Source organism: Neophocaena asiaeorientalis, unplaced genomic scaffold, assembly GCF_003031525.2.
Source record: "Neophocaena asiaeorientalis asiaeorientalis breed wild unplaced genomic scaffold, Neophocaena_asiaeorientalis_V1.1 scaffold89, whole genome shotgun sequence".
In the NCBI taxonomy this organism is placed as follows: Eukaryota; Metazoa; Chordata; class Mammalia; order Artiodactyla; family Phocoenidae; genus Neophocaena; species Neophocaena asiaeorientalis.
The window spans coordinates 5954569-5971069 of NW_020172592.1; the positions used below are offsets into that span (position 1 = coordinate 5954569).

At 43.8% G+C, this 16501-nt stretch overlaps 1 protein-coding gene across 11 annotated transcripts in view; it reads left to right on the top strand.

Annotated features, from left to right (window-relative positions):
* The window catches only part of ABCB4 (ATP binding cassette subfamily B member 4), a 71599-nt gene that overhangs the window by 46703 nt on the left and 8395 nt on the right, over positions 1-16501 (top strand). For 9 of the 11 annotated variants that reach the window (XM_024738467.1, XM_024738471.1, XM_024738472.1 and 6 more), the window contains 8 exons: positions 271-375; positions 2377-2454; positions 3780-3863; positions 4878-5081; positions 9478-9578; positions 11302-11442; positions 14041-14197; positions 15982-16179. In XM_024738467.1, coding sequence (XP_024594235.1) covers positions 271-375; positions 2377-2454; positions 3780-3863; positions 4878-5081; positions 9478-9578; positions 11302-11442; positions 14041-14197; positions 15982-16179 — 1068 coding nt within the window. The remainder of the gene's footprint in view (positions 1-270; positions 376-2376; positions 2455-3779; positions 3864-4877; positions 5082-9477; positions 9579-11301; positions 11443-14040; positions 14198-15981; positions 16180-16501) is intronic. The other 2 variants (XM_024738469.1, XM_024738470.1) reach the window with 2 other exon arrangements.

A 16501-nucleotide genomic window follows, 5' to 3' on the forward strand; every position in this document is an offset into this window, starting at 1 on the left:
TACAGAATTTCAGTTGTGGTTGATGAAGGAATTCTGGAGATGGATGGCAGTGAAGGTGGCACAACGCTGTCAGTACACTTAATGCCACTGACTCGTATACTTAAAATCTACTGTTCAGCCATTTTTATGTTATGTATATTTTAGCGCAGTTAAAAAAAAAACACGTATTCAAAACCTAGTTTTTAAAATGTGATGCTCAAGCCATTGTTTATGGGAGGAATAAACAAAGATCATGTAATCCAAGTGGGTGTTTTAAATGTTCTTTTGTAGATTTTTGGACCAGGGGACGATGAAGTGAAGCAGCAGAAATGCAACATGTTCTCATTGCTCTTTTTAGGTCTGGGAATTATTTCTTTTTTTACTTTCTTCCTTCAGGTAGGTACCTATGATTTGATCTTCTCATAGAGTCTATATTCAGTTAGAAAATACAGATTAATTACCTATTAATTAGATTTTTGTTAATTATCTGTTAATATAAATAATTGATTAATCAAAATCCAATAAAAGAAACAGGTGATCAGAACCTTAGCTTTGATTTGGAACTTCCAAATCTTAGACTGAAATGAATTGCAGACACAGTTGGCACAAGGCTCTTTGAGAGGGCAGTGTCCTAAGCAGGGGGAATTGTGACTTCCCTGTGTGCTAAATTACGTCATGTTACAGGTTGGCCCTCAGCAAACATTCATTCCCAAGGACAAAAGAGACTTGAATTCACAGGACAACATAAGTCCCAGTTAAACTCAACTAGTCATAAACTGGAAAAAAATCAGTACAATAGCATTCTCTCTCTCTTTTTTTTTTAAATAAATTTATTTTATTTTTTGCTGCGTTCTGTCTTCGTTGCTATGCACAGGCTTTCTCTAGTTGCGGCGAGCGGGGGCTACTCTTCGTGTGGTGCACGGGCTTCTCATTGCAGTGGCTTCTCTTGTTGTGGAGCACGGGATCTAGGTGCGCAGGCTTCAGTAGTTGTGGCTCGCGGGCTTCAGTTGTTGTGGCACATGGGCTTAGCTGTTCTGCGGTGTGTGAGATCTTCCCGGACCAGGGATCAAACCCGTGTCCCCTGCATTGGCAGGCGGATTCTTAACCACTGCGCCACCAGGGAAGCCCAGCATTCTCTTTTTGTTACTCTTCATATAATATCAAGTAACTTCTCTGATATTTTCTTCCTTACTTGATGAACTGTTTGAAAGAATGCACATTATATTGCATTTAGATATTGTAGACCCGGACAAAATGAACTAGTATACTTTGCTCAATGTCCAATGCAGCCGCAAGCCCTGGTGTGTTAGGGAGTAGAGCGTACATATGCCGCACCAACAGTGGGCTGATGGACGGAACTATGGAGCCCTCACGGGCCTTGAGCAATCTGCCAGCAAAGGCGGGAGGAGACCAGGGCAGTCTAGGCCTGGAGCCCTGGGGCAGACTCACCCTGAGCACTGACCACTGATCCTCTTGGTTTAGTGAAGACCTTGGATGCATCCTCCCCAGAGAGCACCCCACGTGCCCACCCCAACAGTCAGCGTGGCTGGAGGCTCACACCCATGCCAGTGCCTGGGAAGCAAACCCAGCTCTGGACATCTGGTCTGGTCTCCAGTTTGAACAGGATATAATTAGAAAGAGGGAAAGTGTCTGGCAAGGATGCTGGGGGAGAAGGGGTAGCCTAATTGTTCGCTAATCTGAGAGCAGGTGGAGATGTGACGGGGAAGCAGCAAACTCATCTGGAGTTTGATACTCCAGACATCCTCCCTCCCTCTACACTACAGGAGCCAAAACGCATCCCTGCATAGAATTTTGTTACTTCTGTTGGAGACTGATTTGCTTAAAGCATTAGGAACACACTGAACGTTGTAATTAAGTACAGTATTCTTCTCACTGAGATGTTGTCCTCGAGAGTTTTGAAAAGGAAGTCTATTTAGAATGCTTCAGAAGCCAGAACTAGATAACTTCTAAGGGTTTTGGTTTTAGGATTCTATTGTATACCAATGATTTAGAAGTATATGAATTTAAAAAAAATTTTTATGGAAGTATAGTTGATTTAAATGTGTTAATTTGTGCTGTAGCAAAGTGATTCGGTTATACATATACAAACATTCTTTCTTTAATATTCCTTTCCATTATGGTGTATCATAGGATACTGAATATCGTTCTCTGTGCTGTACAGTAGGTCCTTGCTGTTTATCCGTCCCATATATAATAGCTTACATCTAGCAGTACATGTACTTTAAGTTAGGACTTTGAGTTAGTATCTGGTCATAGACTTTGTTATTTGAATAGTTGATTCATAAATAAATATTATAGAAATCCATGCGAATACACCCACTTGTGTCAGAACGCTTGTGATCATCAAAAGGGACAAAAGCCTTTCTTCTCGCCCAGGGCTTCACATTTGGGAAGGCTGGTGAGATCCTCACCACAAGGCTGCGGTCCATGGCTTTTAAAGCGATGCTGAGACAGGTAGGTGTGTGCTCGGGAGCAGTTCTTTCCTTTCAAGCCTCTTCCTGTTCTGGCTGGTGTGCTGCCCTGCGTGTTGTGTGTCCCAGGTGTTCATGCAAGGACTGGTCAGGGCCCAGCTAATTGTCCTGGTCCTTCAGTATCCAAAGACCTCTCAGGGTTTTCGTAGGAGTAGGCTGAATTTAGGTCACTTTGGGGGCTTATTTTGCAACTATCTCTATCCATGTGGATACTATCATTTCAAGGACCTGTATCTGTTTTCTGGATTCTACGCAGGCCCTGGTGAGTCATTTGAGACTCCAGGATGCCTTTCCACAAAGGAAAGGGTGGTTGGCAGTGTTCCTGTCCCACGATTGACCATACTAACTATAGGTTTTACCAAATGTTGGTAATTGAGTTTGTTAGAGCTCTGCTTTCCCGTTAATTCACTTGTTAATTCACTCAGTCATTACCCACTAGGTACCAGACAGTGTGCTAGTAGCTGGGCCTATAAAATGCCTTATCTGCCCTCTTGGGAAGGTCACAGCCCAGCGTAGGACATGTGGGAAAATGTGCAAACATGAATTCTCTATTTTTATAGAGAAGGCTTAAGAGAGGGCCAGAATATTGTCCAACCAATTGATACGAATCGATTACATTCCTGTTCACAAAAGGGCACAGAGCAGGTATCATATTTTGTGCAAGTCTGAATTTGCAGACCTCTTTCAGTGTCTTTTAAACTGTTGCTATGGAGGAAAAATTACTTTTTATGAAGCTTAAAGATGCTGTGGGTAAGTGGCTTATAATTAAAATCATATCTAAGATAGACTCTTTTAATCCTTGCTTCAAACAAAAAACAAAAACGTGGTGAGAAACCAGGGCTGATGATCTCATGCCTAGAATTTGCAAGAAAGAGCCGTGTCCAGCACAACTCCACCATGTCCAGCACAACTCCTTTGTGAGAGACACCACCCCATCAGGATACTACGGAAGTATCCGTAGTACAAGTTGTGAGGACTGGGTGATGGACCCACCCATGGGCTCGGGCTCCGGGGAAGCTGGCAGCGAGCACAGCTGCAATCTGGATAAGCCCCGCCCCCGGTCAGTGTGCTTTCCCAGCACAGCAGAGCCCGATGCAGGTGGGGATGGAGCTTGCATCCTGGTGGGGCTCCGAGGTGTATGCTCGAGGCAGGGACTAGAGCTCCCACTGCATGGGAGGTCTCCCCTCAACTCCAACACCCAAGTTAAGTGTGGATATTTCCTCAGCATTGAATGTTTGGGATGTTTCATCTGATTTTCTCTGCTTGTTTTAATTTGGAATGAATTTAAAGGTGTATTTTGTGCCATAGGACATGAGCTGGTTTGATGATCATAAAAACAGTACTGGTGCACTTTCTACGAGACTCGCGATAGATGCCTCCCAAGTCCAAGGGGTATGTAGACTGTACTCTACTACTGCTTTTCTTTAACATGGTTTGGAATAAACATATGGCATAGCTGCGACCTTTAAGCTGACTTCAGGTGCAAATAACAGAAAACTCAAACTGGCCTAAACAATAAAGAGGAAGGTTGGACTTCAGGGCTCACAAGTGGCCCGAAGGACTTAGGCGTCTTCTGTCTATTGGCTCTGAGTGGCTTTCAGTCCTCAGGGTTGGCTTCACCCTGAGGCTCGTTCCCTCGTGGCCACAGGGCGGCTGCCAGGAGCAACCATAGCTACAAGCTTGTTTCCAATCCAGTGAAAGAGAGCACACACCTAGGCCTCGACTGCCAAACAAACACCCTTCCGTTACATCTAATTAAGACTAATTTGGGTCACATGCCCAACCCTAACCAATAACTGGCTCCAAGTGCGGCTGTCTTCCTGGCTTCCCTCCCCAGCTCTGGAGCTGAGGTCTGTTACCTGGGAACTCCCTGCTTCTCCATAGTGCAGGAGAGCAGCAAGTCCCCTGCAGTGTCCCTGTGAGGGCCCTCGTTTTCTCACTGGTGCAAACAGGACTTCATCTTTATGCATGCTTTACGGGGAGATGGTCTCTTAGGGTCTGTACCCTGGGTAACAGATGGTCTCTTGGGGCTCGTGAATCTCCCTCTTACACATTTGAAGCGAACAGGCTTTAAAATGACCAGAGTGCCCGGGTGTGTTTCCTCTTTGAATGTTGCCTTCATGACAAAGTGTGCACCCCACAGCCTCTCCCGAAAGCAGAGCAGCTGATGACTTGCTTGTGTTGAATCCGTATGGGCAGGAGAGGAAGGAGAGCTGAAAGGCATGAAGAAAAACCTGCAGAGCCTCCAAGTTACCCGCAGGTGTCTTGGGTTTATTGTAACAAAAGGGAGCAAATGTTAGTACAGGCACAGATCCCTCTCTCGTGGTTCTGACCGGGAAGCTGAAGGCTGCAGCTCATGGATTTGCAACTTAAAATACAGCTGCCTCTCTTCTTTTGCTCTTCCAGGCCACTGGGACCAGGTTGGCTTTAATTGCCCAGAACACAGCTAACCTTGGAACTGGTATCATCATAGCATTTGTCTACGGTTGGCAATTAACCCTGTTGATGTTATCGGTTGTTCCAATTATTGCTGTATCAGGAATTGTTGAAATGAAATTGCTGGCTGGAAATGCCAAAAGAGATAAAAAAGAACTGGAAACTGTTGGAAAGGTGGGTCAAATACGGCTTCCGTTGGTATAAGTATGGTTTTTAGACATGGGTTTTATTTGATTGATTGATTACAACACGCATGTTTTAATGATGTTAGTGCTTCCTACAACTAATCACGGTCAACGCTGTGTAGGAAATATTTTACTGTGTCAATGCCTAGAACTTGAAAATGGGATAATTAATGTAAAGCTTTTATCCTATAGAAGGTGTTATATTCAGAAAACTTCTGAATTTTCAACGTTCATTTTACCTTTTACTTTGTGTACCGATGCCATTATTAGGACAAAAGTTACCCCTGTTTTACAGATGAAGAGTCCTTAAGGCAGAGAATTATAAGTGTATTGTTCAAAGTAGGACATTTGCCAGTACTTAAAAGACAGTCCTGTTCTTGGCTGTGATTTCTAGAGTTAATTAAGCTGGGCAGCCACCAGAGGACAGTAATGCTCTGATTTCTGGTTCTAATAATAATGGCAGTTGGGCACACACTTAACGTCGTGCCAGTTATTGTTCTAAGTATTTATATGTAACCAGCTCACCCTCACAATAATCCTGTGAGGCAGATACTAACGTTACACCAAGTTTACAAATGTGGAACCTGAGAATGAAACAAGTTAAAGGCATGGCTGGGATTCAAGTCCTGGTCTAATTTCAAAGTTCTTTACTATATTACCTCTTCATATGGGTTTAAATGTGTCTAAATCTCCATATAAACATTTTATTTTCACGTACATGTATTTAAATGTTTAAATGTAGATAACAGCCGGGAATTTTTTTACCCTTATTTATGTAAATATTATACTATATTGAAACATTAGGAGGTGAAACAGACGGTGTATATAAATTGTGATAGTTTCTATAGCACAACACTTGCAAAGCCCTTTCACAGACAATACTGCATAGGCCTTAATACAGTTATGGTTACGCAAGGTGGGACAGATAGTAGGCCTCGCTCGTGGGTTAGAAAGCAGTTAGCATGATTCCCACACCTAAGCTCTCGGGTACCCAGAGACCCTGAAGATCCTCTTGGCTGCTGGCTGTGGGTACTTTAGGGCAGTGGTCCCCAACCTTTTTGGCACCAGGGACTGGTTTCGTGGAAGACACTTTTTCCACGGAGAGGGATTGGGGGGGTGGGTAGTTCAGGCGGTAATGCGAGCGATGGGGAGAGGCAGATGGAGCTTCGCTCCGCTTTCCTGCCACTCGTCTGCTGCTGTGCGGCCCGATTCCTAACAGGCCATGGACCGGTACCGGTCTGCGGCCCGGGGGTTGGGGACCCCTGCTTTAGGGCATCATTTCCGTGATTTCTGTTTGTCACAACTAACTACTGAAAAAACACCCTGTAGTGTTCGTTTGCTTTCTCCTCCAGAACCCTACCACTTTTCACATTTCAGAAGGGAGATTGTCAGCAGGTAGAATGAAGATCAATTTTTCTTAGACTAGTCACATGAAAGAAAACATCTTGAGTCCAGTTAAGATAATAGAATCTTACTTCTATTAAAAATGGCTAATGACACTGAAAGTTGCCAGAGTTTTGGCAGGAGTAGGGCAGTTAGAATGGAACAACTTGGCAAACAAAACACCACCTTAGACCATCTGTCCTGGCCTTGCGGCCGCTCAGTATATCATACTGGAGAAGACCCCCCACTTCTCTGGTCTTCACTTTCCACTTCTGTAACGTGAGAAATTGTACCAGATGATGTCCCGGGTTCCTTTCAGCTAATACATTGTCGTTCCAGGGATCAGAGAATTAATAACTCAGACTGATCAGTCTGAAATATTTTTAGTAACTACTTTAACCTGATAAGGGTTTGGGTTTTTTTTAATGAGAGATTGGAAATTTTAAATGTTAATTATCAGCAATTCAATCACAGTTCAATTTTGTTTACTCAGTAAACTCCTGATTAACCCAAAATGAGGGTTAGAAAGGTCTTGGATACCACCCTCCACCACAACATCACTGTTTTCTCAAAAAAAAAAAAAAAAGTTCTCATTGACCTGGGTGCAGATTAATCACGGTTCAAGAACATGGGGATTTGGGATAACTTCCCATTTTCATTTTCCGGAAAAGGCTTAGTAATGAGGGTGTGATTGCTGGGCTGGGAGGAGGGGAGGGAGGCTGCAGACTCACCCTCTTGACTCAGGTCCTGCCTGATGACTGAGATTAGGGGCCTGCTGAGCCAGAATTAACCCTCAAAGCACTTAACCCATGATCAAAAAATCAAGAGTTGAGTGTAAAGTCCTAACAACTAGTTTCTCCGTGTGTAAATTACAAAGCAGGGGAAGCAGAAGAGCGTAATGGGTTAAGAACATGGACTTGGCATCAGATAAATAGCCTTGTAGGGATCCTATCCTGCCTACTTATTAACTCTAGAGTCTTAGGCAAGTCACTTCACTTCTCTGTGCCTCGGGTCCTCACCTCTGCAAACAGGAAGAAGAACATGAACCTCACAGTGTTGTCAAATGAGGTAATACCTGGCACAGAGTAAAAGCCAATAAGTACTCTCTAGTCTGGCTATAATTACTGTTAGATGTTTCATTTATAATAAAGATAGGGGGCTTTCCTGACTCTGCAACAAGAGAAGCCACCACAATGAGAGGCCTGCACACCACAACAAAGGGTAGCCACTGCTCGCTGCAACTAGAGAAAACCTGCGCACAGCAACGAAGACCTAATGCAGCCAAAAATAAATAAAGTAAAATAAAATTTAAAACTAATAAAAAAATAAAGATAGGGACTTCCCTGGTGGTCCAGCGCGTAAGACTCCACCCTCCTAATGCAGGGGGCCGAGGTTCGTTCCTGATCAGGGAACTAGATCCCGCATGCATGCTGCAACTAAGAGTCTGCATGCTGCAACTAAAGATCCCGCATGCCCCAACAAAGGTCCCGTGCGCCACAACTAAAACCTGGCGCAGCCAAAAATAAATAAATAAATATTTTAAAATATATACAATAAAGATATAGGTCTGTTTAGCTTAAGGTATTAAATATCTTGCTTTCATCTGGTTACAGAAGCTGAGAACTGAGATAAAAGTCTCCAAGCTGATAAGATTTCATTTTGGGTTTTTGTCTTATGCTCCTTGTGCCAATGGTTTAGATGAATCAACTGCTAAACTGTGATTTAGACTAAATAGCCACATCACAGACAATTAACATTAGTCAGGGGGGGTTTGGCTGCCAGAAAACTGCTCTGGCTGGTTTGGGTAAAAGGGGTTTGAAGTAAGGACACATGGAAGTGTGGGGAATACAGATGGCTTGTGGCAACTGCAGTGTCCCCAGCAGCTCTTCTCTTAGGACCATAAGCTTACTGTCTCAGAGTCTGTCTACACGTTTGTTCTGTTCCTCAGTCGCTGAATATTCAGACCAGCTTCCTACACATACCCTCCCTGGTGACCTTAACCTCTGAATCTGCAGGCCCCTCCCAGGACACACAGTTGCCTCCAAGTCCAGGAAACTGAATCCGAGAGGCCTCAATGTGTCAGGTGTCTGTCCCCGGTTTCATCAGGAATTTAAGGCAGGGTCCTGATGTTTACAACTGGGATGTTCTCAAATGTGGGTAAACATTTTTTTCTAAGAAGCGGTATGCTTTAGGGAAGAAATGATCGGCACCTTCAGTAGGCCCGTAGAAATCAGCCTGATTCTCTCTTCTAAGCTACTATCCTATGAAGAAAGCAAAGCCACAAAGGGGTTTGACTAAAGCCAGTCAAGTAACTGCCTGGGGGCAGGGCTAGGAATAGAATCAGGCTTCTGGTGCCTGGGCCACCATTCTTGCCCTAAGCTGGTCTGTCTCCCAGCATAGGGCATAGGAAGACTTGCCACCATAGTTAGCACAACCAGAGGTGCTTTTAAGATTGCCAGTTTTGGGCTTCCCTAGTGGCACAGTGGTTAAGAATCCGCCTGCCAATGTAGGGGACATGGGTTCGAGCCCTGGTCTGGGAAGATCCCACATGCCGCGGAGCACCTAAGCCCGTGCGCCACAACTGCTGAGCCTGTGCTCTAGAGCCCGCGAGCCACAACTACTGAGCCCGTGTGCCACAAGTACTGAAGCCCGCGCGCCTAGAGCCTGTGCTCCTCAACAAGAGAAGCCACTGCAATGAAAAGCCCGTGCACCGCAAAGAAGAGTAGCCCCCGCTCGCCGCAACTAGAGAAAAGCCTGCGCGCAGCAACGAAGACCGAACGCAGCCATAAATTAAAAAAAAAAAAAAAAAGATTGCCAGTTTTTTCATGGAGCTTGTCTTGAAGAACACATTATGCCTTTGCTTTCCAAATTTTAAAGGAATTGAAAACCTGTCAACATAACCTTCGGGCTTCTTTTGGCAGAACCCTAAGGCTCATATATATATTTTTATTATCTCAGAAGTAAAAGCCCCACTTCTAACCATGATCTGTTCTACATTACAGATTGCAACAGAGGCAATAGAAAATATTAGGACAGTTGTGTCCTTGACCCAGGAAAGAAAATTTGAATCAATGTATGTTGAAAAATTGTATGGAGCTTACAGGTAATGAGCGTATGACTGTTATTAAGAACCTAGTGTTTTCCTAGGCTGAATTATTGATTCCAATTTTTGTTCCTGCTGCAAACAATGATATGATTGTAAGGATGACATTTTTTTCAATAATTTTCATCTCAGTGAAAATTATCTCAGTGAAAATAAGTAACTTTTTGATGCAACTGGACCACAGGGTTGGGTTTTTACATCTCTTATAAAAAACAGTAAGATTGGGTCTCTAAGAGCTAAAAGGTACAGAGGGCTGCACAAGTATTTGTTCACCACTGCAGGCGACATAAACAACCCATCTGGTGATTCAGGATGAACATTCTTTTAGGGAATTGCTCAAACCTTTATTTTCTTTGCATTGTGTAGACTGAACCAAAGATGAGATTTGTTGTTGGGTTTAAGTGTTTCCTCTGTTCTCTGGGTGAGGACCAGATCTGTCCTAATCTGAAAACAAAGACACAGAGCCTATTGCATTGGTTTACACTTGAGCAGTTCGACAAACCTCCAGCACCTGTTTACCGCTTGTTTTCAACCGGGGCCTGTCCTTATAAATGAATATGTTTTAACACTAACAAAATTGAACACAATTTGAATCACAACTTTGTAGACTAGACCAGTGGTTTTGAACACTTACATATTTGAACAGGGATAATTGAATTTCTCAGTGTATCCACCTTCCTAGTTATGTATACTTCATGCAGCTATTACATTTTTCTGGTCATTTGATGTCTGACATATATCTGTCAGTAGCAGTGTAAATTGTTCAGTAATATTAAGTATTGTAACACCATGCTCACAGCACAGGAGTTAAACTATCCAGATCAGTAATACTTCAAATTTTTCCTCTTGCCAAGTGCCTACCTTCTAATCTGAAAATAAATAAATGTTCTTCTGGAGGATTTAGAATAAAGTCAAATAAAGTAGCTAGGGCTTCCCTGGTGGTGCAGTGGTTGAGAGTCCGCCTGCCGATGCAGGGGACACGAGTTTGTGCCCCGGTCCGGGAGGATCCCACATGCTGCGGAGTGGCTGGGCCCATGAGCCATGGCCGCTGAGCCTGCGCGTCCGGAGCCTGTGCTCCACAACGGGAGAGGCCACAACAGTGAGAGGCCCGCGTACTGCAAAAAAGAAAAAAAAAAAAAGTAGCTAAACTAATAGAGGATAGCAAGAGGTCTAATTAGAAATGGTTCAAAACAAATTGTGTTGGGGATGGTGGGATCTAGCTCCGGGAAGAACTTCTGATGTGTGTCTAGATAAACCTCGGTGACCCTACTTTTCTGAATCTGAAATGTGAACTTTGATATGAGAGACTATAACTCAGCACAGAAGACAAGACAATAATATTAGACAACTGAATTTAGACAATTCAAACTTTAGTCCTAACTGTGAAATTCTTTATTTTTGATAATAATCATGTCTGAGTTCCCAGATATTCCTGTGTAATAATAATAGCAACTATCGTTTGAGCAACCACTATGAGCGAGGTACTGTGCTAGACGTTTGTATCGTCTATTTAGATCTCAAAACAGTTTTGTTTCATACTGGTTATCCCCCTCTTACAAGTCAGAAAACTGATGTGTAGAGAGGTTAAGTCACTTACGTTAATTATAACGGGGGGCAGAATTTAAACACAGGTTGACTAGACTTAGCAGCTGTGCTCTTTGTACAAGCCAGTGCTAAGCGAGGTTGAAGATAATGGTTACAGATATACCGATTTGCTTTTCAGGAATTCTGTGCGGAAAGCACACATCTATGGAATTACTTTTAGTATTTCACAGGCATTTATGTATTTTTCCCATGCCGGTTGTTTTCGGTTTGGTGCCTATCTCATTGTGAATGGACATATGCACTTCAGAGACGTTATTCTGTAAGTAACTTTTAATTTACTGAGATTATTCCATAATAAAGTTTCAATAGGTCTATGCAAAGGTTTGGAATAGACCGAAAAACTAACTTGTTTTATGATGAAGTCATCTAGAGAGTTGAATCTACCCCAGAAATCGAATGTTGTCGGTACTCCAAGGACAGTTTCATTATCCGCGTGGACTAAAATCAACCAAGCTCATGAAAATGAGCATAAACCAGAATTTCAGTAATACATAGAAGGACAGGAGGACAGCAGATGTTCTCAATGCAGAGATAAATCATAATTAGAAAACTGCTGGCGACCATGGACCCAAAACAGGTTATAATAGCTTACTATTTACGGGCAACCAAAGATGGCCTTGACAGTGGGATGGGAACACTTGACTGAAGTCTGGCAAACACTCTGTTCCCTAACCAGCCCTGGGATGACCCTGCCAACTTTTGCCTCTTAGCCTTCCCTATTTTCTTGGTTTCCAAGGCTAACCAATGGTCTTTCAAAATATGCTGAATACATTCAATTAGATTGCAGTCTAGTCTTGCCAAAGAGAAGCCATGCTTTTAAGATCACTTTGGCGTTATTTCTGCTCTGATGGGATGATTTTTAAAAAGTAGCAAACAACTTAAAAAAAAAAAAAACCCAGGGTCAAGACGGACAGAGTGAAAGAGTTTAAAAGCTGTACTTTTGTTTTCATCCAAAATTAAAATAACCATGAAAAAAGAATATATATCTTTGCATCGATCAAGATCCCAGCAGGGAACAAATGGCCCTACAGATGGGGTAATGGAGGACAGTTTGCTAAAGGGTCTGTTTATAAAGGTGTGAGAAGTATTAAGGTCAGCAGTGCCCAGCTAGGCACCCCTAAGACCTTACTTAAGCCTAAAGGGCAAGAGGAGGGAAAGATTTTCAGAAGCCAGCACAGGGGGCTTCTGTGCTCTTTGGTGGAAGGATCCCAACACCACACCTCTCCAACGGGAAAGAGACCAACACAACAAACGGCCTGGTCCCACTCCTCCAGCCTCCTTTCCTGCTATGCTATTCCTTGCCAAACCCCATCGGGAGCCAGAGGACCAGAAAACCTTTTGATGCAGACCCTGAAGGTCGGCCTGTCAGGCATCGGGGATGGTATAAGATAGAGATGGGAGAGTAGCAAGTGGTTTTGAAGGGACAGATGGAAATAGCCAGCTGGGAATGACCACTTGGAGACATTCACTGTCTAGAAAAATACCAATGAAAAAATCGGCCCTGCTTTTAAAAACTGTTTTATCATTGAAATGTTAAATTCTGGATAACTGGAAGATAGCTTTTGAAATCTTTCATACTAAAGCTGCATTACAGGCTGTACAGGAAAGCTAGGCAGCTAGCTACATGTGAGTTGTTCATCACTCTTCTAAAATTTGATTTTTGATAATTAACCTCATCAACTATTGAAGGGAGAGCCTTACTCTACCGACACCATTCCCCCCACCCCCCGTGTGCTTAAAATACATTTTAATACCTTAGATTTACACTTTGCTGCACAGCAGTGATTAATACAGCATTGTAAATCAACTATACTTCAATTAAAAAAAAAGAATTAAAAAATAATGTATTAAATTACAAACCAAAACAAGGAGCCAAATGCCCTGACACACCCAATCCAGAATTATTTATCTGGTCTGTATCAGGGATACAGAAGCAAAGCAGAAAATATTCAGTGCATGGAATTTATTTAATTTTTTCAAACTTATGGAACTTTGGTCTCTCTTATTTGAGTGTAGCTCAAAGAGACCAAAAAAAAAAAAAATAATACAGTTTCCCCCCAAAATCTTAGATTTAGAAGTTTGGAGGAAGTTTTTTTAAGTTCTCTATTAGAGATTTTCCTACCCTCCCCTCTCTCTAGGGAGCTCTGGTGCCCAAAGTAAAGAGCTTGGTGGAGGCGCAAATCTCAGAATCTTTAGTTCCTCCTAGAAGTTATAATCCATATGCATTCTTTTAATTGGAGAATAGACCGTTAGCTTAATTGTTTTTTCAGGGTCATAGCAATAGTTCTTTTACTTGTAAGAGAAAAGCTATTTGTAGTAAAGGCTTATTTTGCCCAGTAAGAATTCTTTAACCACAGTGACGATGATTATTGTTTGTGCGGGGCTGCAGAAGAAACCACGCCCTGGAGATCAGGGCTGTAGAGTCAGGAGGAAACCTCATTCCTTGTCTGGTACCGATCAAGTCCCTTCAGCCCCCAGAGCTTCAGTTCCCTCAAGTCTAAACGGGGTATGTGTCTTGTTACTAGAATTACCTGAGATCACAACTCAAGATTCTGTTAGCAGACGCTTCCTGAGAGAGGAGAGCTTTACTAAGTTACATGAAATCTAGGAAATGAGAAGCTCCTAAAGGAAGCCAGAAAGCAGTAGAAAAAAAGGAGACCCTCAGGCAGCGGGTGCCTCCTCCCCTCCCGGTCTCCTTTGGTCCTGGAATTTTCTAGCGATGTGTGGGGGAGGGAGGAGGGGGATTAGTAAGGGAGCGAAAACATCAGTACTGGCCAGCAGTGAGTCTTTGGGCTTTGAGACATCTCGGGGCTGAATTATATAAATTAATGTTTAAAATTCTTCTGCTCCCATCTAGGGTGTTTTCAGCGATCGTGTTGGGCGCCGTGGCTCTAGGACACGCGAGTTCCTTTGCTCCAGACTACGCTAAAGCCAAGCTGTCTGCAGCGCACTTATTCAGCCTGTTTGAAAGACAACCTTTGATTGACAGCCACAGTGAGGAAGGCCTGAGGCCTGTGAGTTCTCTGCAGTCTGATCAGCACTTGGTTAATTTTTTCCTAAACGTTTGCCGTCTGCTAGATCATGTCGACTGAAAAAAAAAAAAAAAGGCACAACGTGAGAGCTGTGAGTTAAGTTTTATTCGGGGCAAAATGAGGACTGCAGCCCGGGAGACAGCATCTCAGAGAGCGCGGAGAAACTGCTCCTAAGAGGGAGGGGGAACGTCAGAGTTCCACAGGATTTTAGTGAAGGGGGCACGTGCAGTGAAGCACGCATTTTGGCAGAGCCTTGCTACTGCTCACAGGGAGCAGATGCCCCCATTAACGACTGTAGTGCTTTTCTAGGTACGAGAAGATGCAAGAAATTGGGTTCATAAAATCTTCTCCTGAAAATACCTAACTATCTGAAGGCCTGCTCTGCCAGTTTTTCCCAGAGCACAGAGCGCCTCATTCCTCTCCTCCACCCTGAACGCCTTTTCAGGGGGTGCTGAAGGCTGGCGGCTGCCGCAGCTTGTAACTCTGTCCTTGCAGAGGCAGATGGCAAGTGGCAATTTTTAGTTGGCAGTTGGAACCACAGGATAAATCTGTAGTGATTACACGGACATTCACTTCACTGGCTTTGTGACAGTTACAAAGCTAATGATATTTGGCCAACCTTCCTGGCATTTTCAAATTTCATAGGGGGTTGCAAGGATGAGCACATCAGAAGTAAAGAACCCCCAAATCCAGATGTACTAGAACCTGAATAATTTCCATGAAAATTGTGAGTCGCTTCTGCATGGAAGGTATGTGTCTGTAGCTCTGTGTGTAACTGCGTTAGCAATTTGGCTTTCATCACATAATTGTCGTCACAGCGTTACGACGGGTGAGAAGGCCACTTTATTCAGAGTAGGAGGAATAATCCTTTACTGTCCCCAAACTTAGATGTCAGTGTTCTTTGTGTTCCTTGCCTAACACAAGCCGCTGCACGTTTTAATGCAGGCGAAGCAGTGTGGGTAAAGCGATGGGGACTTAGCACAACCATTTTGGAACTTCACCAGGTATTTCCTGTTCTGAGAAAATAGCTGTGCCCAAGTGAGGGAGATAAAGAGGCCACCAGGGCTGCAGGCAAGGGCTGTCCACTGAGACGGCAGATAGAAACTGCTCTAAATCCCCAAGCCTCCGAGCCTTGGGCCATTGACTTGGCTCCAGCCGCAAAATCATCAGTTGGGAAAGCTAAATAGTTGTCTTCAATGAACCAGAAATTTGGAGTTTAGTTAACAACTCTGTAATATGACTGTCTTTAACCTATACCCCTGGGTGCCATCTTCATTTTATATAACAAACTTGCTACCAATACTAACTGGTGGCCAGTACCTGTACTGAATATGAATTGTATGTTTCTCTGCTATAGTGTTTGGTAAAGCTTCCTTGGAATTATACTTTTTTTTTTAAATTTATTTTTGGCTGCATTGGGTCCTCACTGCTGCACGCGGGCTTTCTCTAGTTGCGGCGGGTGGGAGCTACTCTTCGATGCGGTGCGCGGGCTTCTCGTTGCGGTGGCTTCTTGTGTTGCGGAACACGGATTCTAGGCGCATGGGCTTCATTAGTTGCGGCTCACGGGCTCAGTAGTTGTGGCGCACGGGGGCAGTATCTCCGCGGCATGTGGGATCTTCCCGGACCAGGGCTCGAACCCGTGTCCCCTGCATTGGCAGGCGGATTCTTAAGCACTGCGCCACCAGGGAAGGCCTTGAAATTATACTTTTTATTTCAGTCATTATCAGACCAATTACAATAGCAACATAAAAATACCTATTTTTTAGGATAAGTTTGAAGGAAATGTGACACTTAATGAAGTCGTGTTCAACTATCCCACGCGGCCAAACGTGCCTGTGCTTCAGGGGCTGAGCCTCGAGGTGAAGAAGGGCCAGACGCTGGCCCTGGTGGGCAGCAGCGGCTGTGGGAAAAGCACGGTGGTCCAGCTCCTGGAGCGGTTCTACGACCCCTTGGCTGGAACAGTGGTGAGCACACTTTCTTAAATTAGTAACTTGATTTAAGACAGTATTTCAAGTGGCTAAGCCAATATTCCCATAATATTGGAAAAAACTGGACAAGACCTATAATCCTAACTGATATGAGGACCACCATTCTCTAAACCCCAAGGTGGCACCCACAGTCAGACAGATATATGGGGACGGTAGGGTAGAACATCAGGAATGGAGTGTAGTTCAGAAAGTACTAAGTGTAAAGTTGACCTGTGCCCTGCCCTGGGCCTTCTGAGCCAGCTGGAGCCTCCTGCGTGAACACTCAGTCGCTTCCTGGGTTGTAAAGGTAAGCCGCACA